We start from the raw sequence: 10275 nt of genomic DNA, 5'->3' as shown, positions 1-10275 counted from the left end.
CTGCAAACAGTCACACAACGCATGTTCAAATTAAGATGTTTTAGCCAACTCATAAATGTTCAGACTTTGGATTAATTATTCATTTTTGTTTAGCAAATATTTTTACAGTATTTGCAAAATATATGGTTAACTAGAAGTTGTTCCCTCGAATTAATATATCGTGGCCACGACAAAACTAAACCAAAAAGACTCAAGCTTCATTTTTTTTAACTTACAGTTACAGTCATTTCTTAATTTATGCCAGGAGTTATGTAAATGAAAAACGAAGTTGAGATCGATATGAAGCTTGAGTCGTAGACCTTTTTAATGATGGAAGTTAGTTTATGAAGTTAATTGCATTCTTTAACATTAAAACTAGCAGTAACTCTGAGCTCATGTAAACAACGAACGCTTCTGTGCGCTGGCAATTCTGCAAAACTTATTTTTTTCTCGCAATACTTAATTTTCTTTAGCAATTCTTTATTTTTGTTTGCAAAAAACACATTTATTTTTTCTCAATACTTTTATTTTCTTTTGCAAAACTTTATTTTCTTTTGCATATATAAGTGGCATTATTTTGACTCCATACACAAAGGCTGTTTCTATAAAGTGGGGCAGTTCCAACTTTGCAAGGACAGTCTGGTGCTTCTGACTCACAGTCTGTAAGTACATTTACATATTTAAAGAATTTGCCACTGATGATTCAAATGCGAGTTTTGGGCAGTGTAGAGTAGCACTTGTTGTTTGTCATTTCTCCGATCACAAATGCAGACATGGCTTTATGTTTATGCAGCTAGATACATTTCTGTCACACGCTTGAGGTATTCAGCCAATCACAACACACTGGATAGCTGACCAATCACAGCACACCTCGCTTTTCAGAACGATGAGCTTTGTACAAATCGACACGTTTCAGAAAGGCGGGGCATAGAGGAGAAACAGTAATGAACAGTATGTGGAAAATAATGTGTTTTTTTAACCTTAAACCGCATAAACACATTGCATTACACCACATACACAAAATAATGTTCTTTTTAGCAACATCACATGACCCCTTTAAATCATGTCCAAAGAGCGATTGACCCTTTTATGAATTATTTGCAAAGTGTTTTTTTTTGTGCAGTGGAAAAAAATGTTAAATGTTAAAATTTACACATAGACAGATTATTAAGGCATTGTATGCCGAGGATTTATGCATAGTTAGAAGCAGATATGATGTTTTGAGAAGGTGTATAAAATGCTAAGTGGTAATTCGATCCACTTCTAGTGGGACGTGACAATTAGGACGTAGCCCCCAGTTCATGTGTAAAGTGCAAGTGCCTGAATAGAGAGAGGATCTATTTATTCATTCATTCATTCATTTATTTATACATGCGTGTTTTAATCAACATTTTCTCGGATTATCAAAATAAATAAAACAATCTAAGAGTAAATATGATATCATATTTTGTAAATAAATCAATAAATGTTACTGTTTTGTATACAATCTAGCCTGCAAATGGACAAACGGAACAAACCAGTGGGACATGAATGGTTTTGCTACAGTAGCGATAGTTTAAGTTTGTTATTATTATTATTATTATTATTGAATATAAAAAAGAGTAAAACCATCCAACATATTTACCATGATTCTACTACACTCTTCATGGTTTAACTGTGATATAAGGTTTAATTAAACTAAATTAAATTAGTAATAACATAAAAGCACAGTAAGACCCAGCCTAAACAGTATTTTTGTGCAATCAATTAACTGTAACGACAGTTAACATCGCCACAGTTACATTACAGTTTCATGAGATGAAATTTAAGATTGACATGGAAAATTGGGATATCCCCTAGAATGAGAAAGAGTGTATGTGAGTGTGTTTTCGGCAGGAGGCGCAGCGTCTGCTCTCAGTGTAAAATGTCTGTCTCTGCTTGAGCCGTGTTTCTTCCTGCTCTGACGCTGGGCTGCCCTCCTTCAGAAACTAAAACAAAGATGACAAGGCCGCTACTTTTGCGTAAATCGGATCAGGGAGTCGTAGCATATCTCCAAACATCGTATTAGCACACAAGCCCGGCTGGTACTGGAGTGTCAACACGACATATTCCCGCCTGAAGTAGTCAGTCGGCCGCGGCATGTCGCTGAGCTCAGGCGGGTGGACTCTCACACCTCCGCCGGCCCAGTCTGCATCGTCTCATCTCGGCCAGGAGGCCTCACAGTCGGCCTGCAGCACTGTTTTGATGTCGGTGAAGGTGTCAGTATGCCACTCAGGTATACGACCGCTTTGTCTCCCGGGGGCCGGAGACGAGTCTCTCCGTCTTCAGCTGAGCATGGACCCCGGGAAGGCAGGGGAATTCCGCCTCGCGTTACGGGACATCAGCGGAGCCGCGGCTGGGCGCAGCGTGGTGAGGAAATGTCGTACTTGCGTTCCGTTTCAGTCTGCGGTGCTATGAATACTGGGGAAGAGTTGATGGTGAAAACTGGTGAAAAGCGCAACATAGTAGTATTTTCATTCCAGAAGTGTATCTGCGCTAGGCATAACATAGCGCTGCCCTCTGGCGAACACGCATGAGTGAATCACATGTTTTGCTGATCTTTGTTTTTAAAATCCATCCTCCACCCCCTAAATGTAATAGTTTGCGTCATAAATACACTTAATGCTCTTCACGATACCTATACGTATTTGATATTAGATGAAGCAATAATATACACTGATACTTTTATTTGCTGTAATAGACTGAAAAAGAAAGAAAGTGAAACTACCTGATGTGAATCAGTTGATATGAACCTCGTTATTATTTGTGTATACATGAATGTAAAATAATAATAATAAAAATAGTTAAACCTATTTGATTTCAAGTACGTTTACTATTCGGTATCCTTCTGGTTTGCAACAAAGTAGACACGCACTTACAAACGGGGTTGTTGTCTAGGATTGTGTTATTTGGGGACATTGACTAATTAGATATCCAGGGGTTGTGCACTACTACAGTTTGTGTATCAAATTCATTGCTTTATCTATTATACCCAGGGTCTTAGAGATGCCAAACAGAAGTAATATTATTTTATTTTGCATTTGAGTCCTGCTGTCTCTTTGAAACCTCATTACACTCATGATCCTGAAAATGTTGTTTTGAAAAGTTAGCTCTTGTGTAGGCTACCAATGGTGAATATAACCGGATAAAACAATAACGACAATTTAATGAAAATGTGACAGGCTGACGGCTCATAATAACAGTGAAAAAAATGCCTCATTTTAAGTTAGTAGATGATAATAGGTTTTAAATAGGCTAGGTCTTTTATTTGCTTGTGAGAAAAGGATCATTCCTGGACTACATTGTTTTAGTAGTGAAATCAATGAGTTATGTTTAAGTAAATTAACTCCATTAGATTTTGTGTCTCTCTGTTTATGTTCATTCAGTCCATTGCTGAGTTTGATCTCAAGACTGTTTGCTATGAAGTCAGATCCCCACAGTGCCATGAACTGAGTTTGGCAACACCACCACATGATCGTATCACTTTCAACTTCCGCTGTGAGCAAGAAGCACAGGAGTGGGCCACTGTGGTGATGTCGTCACTCCGTGAGGCACACAGAGGTTTGTCTTCCTTCTACTTTCTTCCAACAATTTGTCACTTTTGTTCATTCGTTCATCTATAAATACAGATACACACAAGATTTATTATAATCCTTACGATTGTTGCTTGTCAGACTGTATGAGCATGATCCCGATTCCCAGCTATAAGCCATGTTACACCAGGATCTCAATTGTCATTAATGCAGACTGTATTACAGTCAAGCCTCGTCAAAAAAGGACATATGCAAGAAGACTCATCCTGAGTTTTACATCATCAATCCATGAGACATTCAGTGCCAATGATCCTCATTCACACGCAGAATTGGAATGGTGGCTAGCAAACAAAAACTAGTGTTAAAAATCTAGCGTTAATTTTGATCATGACTTGTCTTGAAAAGAAAAATGGAAAGTGTTTTTTCTGTGCTCCCAATGGTTCTTGATTTGACGGTTGTCATGGGAGAAGCCATACTGCAAGACTGCTTCAAAGCGTCTGACTCTGGCAGTATTTCATCGGAGGTCATGAATTGCAATTGTCATGAATCGGCTGTTGGCAAACACGTCAAAATAGCAATCAAGACTACAGATTTTGGCCTAGGAGCAGAGGAATCTTGTAGGATTTCCAAAATTTGTCTCAGATTGTCAAATTGTGGCCAAGATTGTACAGGGTGCCTCCGGCTTAACTGTAATTCCTATAGTTTTGTATAATAGCTTTGCATTTCCTTTAACTTGTACTCTTTTTTTTCTTTTCTTTTTTTTTCTCCTGAGCTTTTTAAACCACTTTGTCTCTTGCTCTTCTTTTCAGTGGCGATTAGTTCCTCCAATGAAGAAAGACTGCTACCTTCTCAGCCTCTGGATACACAGAGCAATCCGCCCATGCCACGTACAGGTAATCAATTGTGTTCTTGTTTTAATTTTCTGCTCACGATCTGCTTGACACTGTTGCCAAACAATAAACAACGTGTCAATGGTCTATTATGTTGATGCAAATATCTCTGTCGCACCCACTAGTTCTCCTTCCATTTCTGATTCTTTCTTCTATCCCGCTCCTTATCCATTCTTGTCCTTATACATTTTCACCCTTTTTACTTTTTTCTCTAGAGGAGATTTGTGCGGAGCTGGTTAGCGCAATAGAAGCAGGTGATGTTCGTTCGGCATCTGTCTGTGCATCGTCTTTAGCTAAACAGAGAGCTGCTCTGAGCATTCAGCCATCTAAACAAAATTACACAGACACTGAAATGAGGTAAATTTCATGTTTACAGACACTGACCCACTCAATGTATTCTAACCAGACAGAAAGCAGCAAGTGATAAAAGATGTCTATTGCATGAAGTCTTTTAGTGTTGTTTAAAAGGATTATTCACCCAGAAATGACAGTTCTGTCATTTATGCATGCTGATGTTGTAAGGCCTGTGTGAGTGTATTTCTTCTATGGAACACAAAAGGAGATATACTGCAGAATAGACAAACTATCGTCTTCTGTGTTCCACAGAAGAAAGACAGGTCATACAGGTTTGGATGAACATCAGGGTGAGTAAATGACATAAGTTTCATGCTTGAGTGAATTGTAATTTATACCAACTCAACACACAATTTCACATCTACACACATTTTCCATGCAATTCTGATCTCAGCTAATGCGTTGATTTATCATGCAGCCTGGCTGTGGTGGTAGAGGATGCATCCTCCTCCTGTTGTGTCACAGTGAAAGTCTTCCCTCACTCCACAATTGGTGCTCTCAAACAGCAGGTAGGCACAGATTAACTTATATAAACATTACTAACCATCAACCAAATAAACATTGTTTCTTGTCATTCTTTCAATGCCATGCAATTCTCACAGTTACCTTAGCTGCCTTTTAGCTTTGTTAATGACACATAGTTTTTGCTCTGTAAGGTCTTCACAGACTATGGTTTTCATCCGCGTGTGCAACGCTGGGTCATCGGCCAGTCTTTGTGCTCTGATCATCGCTCTCTGGCTTCTTATGGAGTTCAGCGAGATGGCGACACTGCGTTCCTTTATCTCATTTCTGCCCGTCAGGCTTGTCTCAGTCGAGGACTTTACCAACAAGATCAGGAGAGTGCTTTGCTCACGCCGGCTTTGGTGCCAACGACTAATCAGCCCCACCAAGAAGCAGTTACCAATGGGCCAGCACTGAACACAGCCTCAAGACCATACAGCACCCTACCTACAAGACTTCATAGCAGCCATAATACCCTGAGTGTGTATTCCCAGACCACCAGTTAAAGTCATAACATGCATTTACACTAACAAAGTAACATTAAAAGAGATGCAATTACATTTAATTACAAAGTAATTAGAAGTGAAGCCTTCTGCAAAATGTGCCCCCAGTTTATTACAACCATAACCTTTTAATCTCGTAGGTAACAGAGCGGGAAGTACAGAGAGGTTGGGTTTGGGTGATATTCGTGACCTCATCAACCTTGAGCTGCCGCAGTTGAATGAAGCCCTGGCGCCCAACAGAACAAGCACACAGGTACAAAATTATGTGAACACACAGAACAAATTTTTCTTTAAACCAAAGCACAGACATTTTGTAATATATTGAGCCTTTAATAAACAGGAAATGTGTATCACAAAAGCAACAAGTATGCAAATACTTTGATGTACAGTACACATATCATGAGATTATGGTGCTTATTTGAATACTTGTTTTTGTGGGTATGTAGCTGGGATGGGCCTGCCCAACCTGTACATATATTAATAAACCGACACGTCCTGGCTGTGAAATGTGTAGCGCAGACAGACCTGAAGGCTACACTGTTCCTGGCAACTACAGACCAGATGCTCTGGAGCTAAGACGCATCCAACAGGAAAAAGAAGCAATAAGGCAGTACCAACAGGTGAGGCTTGCGAAATTCAATTGAGAAAGCATGAGCACATTTTGCACAATAATTCTGCCTGCTACCACTGGAATATTCCACTTTGTTGTTGTGATGCTTGTGGAGATCATTGGGAACAGATGAGTCTGGCATGTTGCTTTTGCTGTTGGCTTATACATCTCATGCACACCAGCCATTTTATATCTACGTTCACACCCAGGTTTAGGACAAAATCCTCAGGATGGCATAGTAATTTGGTTTGTATTCATATAAATTGAATGACAATGAATCTATATACAGATATTTTGGCGACTTTGAGAAAATCAGAGAATATCAGCTGTTGAACAGTGTTGTATCTGTTCCAAAATTTACAGAGAGCTGTTTGTGTTATTAAGTTAAGTTGTGATAAATCTTAAGTAGTGGCAGAATTTGTGTAAACAGAAAAAAAAAAGTGTAACAGATTATCGAAAAAGAATAACTGTACGGTGGGGACTGAAAAATAGAGGCAGGCGGCATTTTCACTGGAAGATCCAGTTATGATGATGTTTTGAAGAAAACCCATACATACAAGTCATTCACAATGAGATATATAACATGCATTTAGAAAACAGACTGAATTTTCATTTCGTGCTGACTTTAAATATAATAGTCTGAGTAAAAGTGTTTCAGCAATTTTTATGCATCTCATTTGTTATAATTTAAAATGTTTCATTTATACATCAATATTATATTAGCCACTGGTGACCTTTCTCTTTAGAAATCATCATCAGTCATTGAAAAATCCATATCAGCTGACCACTATTAAAGAGCTACTTTTACTCATCTCTAAGGGCTTTTGTGTAGGATAAAGCCTGAGTTCTGATTGACTCCTCAGTTTGAATCTCTTCTCTTTTGTCTCTATTTTTTTAAGGAGAAAGGGAGAAGAGAGGAGCTGAGGGGCAACAACTCACTACTGCACAACCTCGACCAGGACTACTGACTCGCGCGTGCACACTGCACACACACTTTCAGTGCATAGTCTCAACTAACAAACCAGGCACACTCATACTCCAAATGCAGTTACAGTACAGCTGGTATACTGCACAACTTCTATATGCCTGAGCAGTTGACTGCTAATGAATTTGATCCATGCCAACCTCATCTATTCGAGTGGAACTTTTTACAAAACCAATTTCAAAAACACCTTTATATTAAACACTGCAATAGTCATACAGAAGGTCATTTTGATAATATGATGGCAAAGCTGTTACTTCACTTGACCTAATGAGATGCTGTGTTGTGCTGTGTCTTGGTTTAAAACATTATTCAGGTACAGACTCGTTTAATGCGCAGATGACATATACTGTATATCTTTGTAAGCAGATGTAAGTAATAACTCCTGACTTTTGCAGGAATGTAGAGCATCCATTTATGTAACCTGTTTGATACAAGTTCAGTCTGATCTTGTCTGACAGTATCTTGTAAAATAGTTTCAAATTCTCATATATTCAAGAGCTGAGTGATTTTAGTCTTGGAATTTTTGAAGTGACAGTTTCAGGTCAGAGATTATAGATCCCTTAATAAAACTATCTCAGCATTTTTTTTTTCCATTGTAGAATGACTTATTGAGTTCTGTTATAGATCATCCAACGGTGCACTTTTTTCTTTACTAAACTAAACACCAACTTTTACCTTTTACCTGCAGCTGTTCATATACAAGCAACATTAATTTTGCATTGATGTCGAAACTGTAAGATGAAATGGAGAGGCAAAAATAGTTCATGTAAATGGTGTCTGACATGCCAAACCTGTGGAACACAGTCTCGCACTCTGTTTTACATTTTGATGAATTGGTGGCTAATTCGTATGATTTTGTATGATCTTATATGTATGTTTTTGTGCATATTTCCCACTGATGGTTGGGTTTGGGGGTAGATCTTCATGCTTGCTTTGAATCACATCATACGAACTCATACGAAATGTCCACCTTGTTAAATAGTTGTTTTCTCATGAGATCGTTATGGACAGTGTTATGGAAACATTTTGACTTCGTTTGGCAAAACTAAATGCATGCATGCCAAGAAAACGCATGTTGTATACAATTTTTGCACTCAAGCAAAAAGACATAACTTGGTGAAAATGTAGACCGAGAGAGATTTTTGCTCATGCAGTTTGACGCATACTAATATTGTTGGCAAAAATATGCAGAAAGTGCATTTAGTAATTACCACAGAGCCCATGAGCAATGCACTTAACCCCAAGTTGCTTTGAGGACTGGCAGTTAGTGCATTATGGACAAAATGCATCTGCTAAACAATGAGTAGGCTTAACCAGTGTGAGAGGGGAAGAAACGGAGGAAGACATGTTTTGGTCAGTTCAGTTAGGGCTGTAATGTAGCATAACTTGTTTGTCTGTATGACTGGGCTTGATTCTTTCATGTTTAACTCAAGTGTAAAATAGCCTTGAATTTAGGAAAGACAAATGTCTATGCAAATGAACAACTCAAATAAAGTTCTTTTAATAGGTACATACCATTCACACCTGGGTGCCTTCTGTTGTTTTTTTGTTTTTTTGATCTATATATTTTTATGTATGTGCATACACTGAAAGTAACGATTCTGGTACGTTTTATATGGAAGCATATAGGTAGCAAAATTCAATTTAAAATGCAATATGCAAAATGGCAATGTTGTTACTTTGTCGTAATTATAACTATACTGTGGTTGATCAGTTTAAACATAAGGTAAGTGATTGCATTCACGTTGTATTTATTCACAAATATTGTGTGAACTATATATATTACAATCGCATTTATGTTTTCTAGTGTTCATGTATTTAATAATGCTAATTAACTATGTGCTCTTAGTGGTATAGAAATTTATTACGGTACGTACACACATATATATATTTTTTCTTTTTGTCATTTTAAATTACCCCTGTCACACATCACTATTTCCCAAGGCAAATTTATAATGTGTGCACATTATGACACAAACTCTAATCTATAAACAAAAGGTATGCTCAGATATGCCATTGGGATCTTGTAGGTTTTAGACTCTGTTTCTGTCACACCAATCTTCAAGATACAGTCAGAAGTAACAGTACATGCAATGTGTTTTCCCTCACACAGTCGATCTATGGATGCCCAACAATGTGCTTCTTCAGTTCTGACATCTAATCTGTCTGTGTCTGTAGGCCAGAGAAGCAGAACGCAGAGAGAACTATGCACGTCTGGTGCAGATGGATGGACAGGATCTGGTTCCTAACCCAGAGAGAGTGGAGTGCAGGATCTGCTATGTGGCACTTGAGCCTGGCGAGGGAGTCCTGCTCCGAGAGTGTCTCCACTGCTTCTGCAAGTGAGGAAGAGTGTGCCGCTGTAGCACGCACATAGTGACATCTATTGTTCTGTATTGTCATGCAGTAGTTAACCTTCTGTGTTTCTGTGGGTAGAGATTGTCTGCGCTCTGTGATTCTGATGTCGGAGGATCCTCAGGTGGCATGTCCATACAGAGACGAGGCCTACGCCTGCGACTGCATCTTGCAGGAAAGAGAAATCAGAGCTGTGAGAACTCATTCATTTATACCGCTTTTATTTTGTCAGACCATACTGTCTGGTGTTTACACACTGATGAGAAGTGTCTGTAGCTGTCTGTTGTTCTCTCACTCCGGGGATGTGATACTGTCCATGGTGCTGGAGCGCAATTGACGGGAGACCTGGAGCAATGCTGCTCTGAAAGCAGCTTTTAATGACAGTGCCACTGGTTAAAATGACAAGTGCTGTCAAAACGTAGTGTACGGAGTCATTTTGTATTCTCATTCATATATACCAGTATAATTGTAGTGTCATTGAGATACTATTGATATTTTTATATATTCTGTAATATTTTATATATTATTATAATTCTGTTTTATATATATA

At 38.5% G+C, this 10275-nt stretch overlaps 1 protein-coding gene across 2 annotated transcripts in view; it reads left to right on the top strand.

Moving 5' to 3' along the window:
* The first annotated feature begins 1685 nt into the window (after positions 1–1685).
* Positions 1686–10275, top strand: part of shrprbck1r (sharpin and rbck1 related) — a 12359-nt gene continuing 3769 nt past the window's right edge. Inside the window, exons 1-10 of one of the 2 annotated variants that reach the window (XM_016279973.1) lie at positions 1686–2367; positions 3384–3558; positions 4340–4423; positions 4636–4777; positions 5193–5283; positions 5575–5755; positions 5919–6031; positions 6225–6398; positions 9552–9712; positions 9807–9918. In XM_016279973.1, coding sequence (XP_016135459.1) covers positions 2098–2367; positions 3384–3558; positions 4340–4423; positions 4636–4777; positions 5193–5283; positions 5575–5755; positions 5919–6031; positions 6225–6398; positions 9552–9712; positions 9807–9918 — 1503 coding nt within the window. In that variant the 5' untranslated portion in view covers positions 1686–2097. Of the gene's footprint in view, positions 2368–3383; positions 3559–4339; positions 4424–4635; positions 4778–5192; positions 5284–5430; positions 5756–5918; positions 6032–6224; positions 6399–9551; positions 9713–9806; positions 9919–10275 lie in introns of both variants that reach the window. The other variant, XM_016279972.1, reaches the window with a different exon arrangement.

The sequence above is a fragment of the Sinocyclocheilus grahami genome, unplaced genomic scaffold, assembly GCF_001515645.1.
Source record: "Sinocyclocheilus grahami isolate Dianchi unplaced genomic scaffold, SAMN03320097.WGS_v1.1 scaffold136.1, whole genome shotgun sequence".
Lineage (NCBI taxonomy): Eukaryota > Metazoa > Chordata > Actinopteri > Cypriniformes > Cyprinidae > Sinocyclocheilus > Sinocyclocheilus grahami.
Note: the sequence above shows the minus strand (reverse complement) of the source record. Positions and strands in the feature narration are given on the sequence as shown.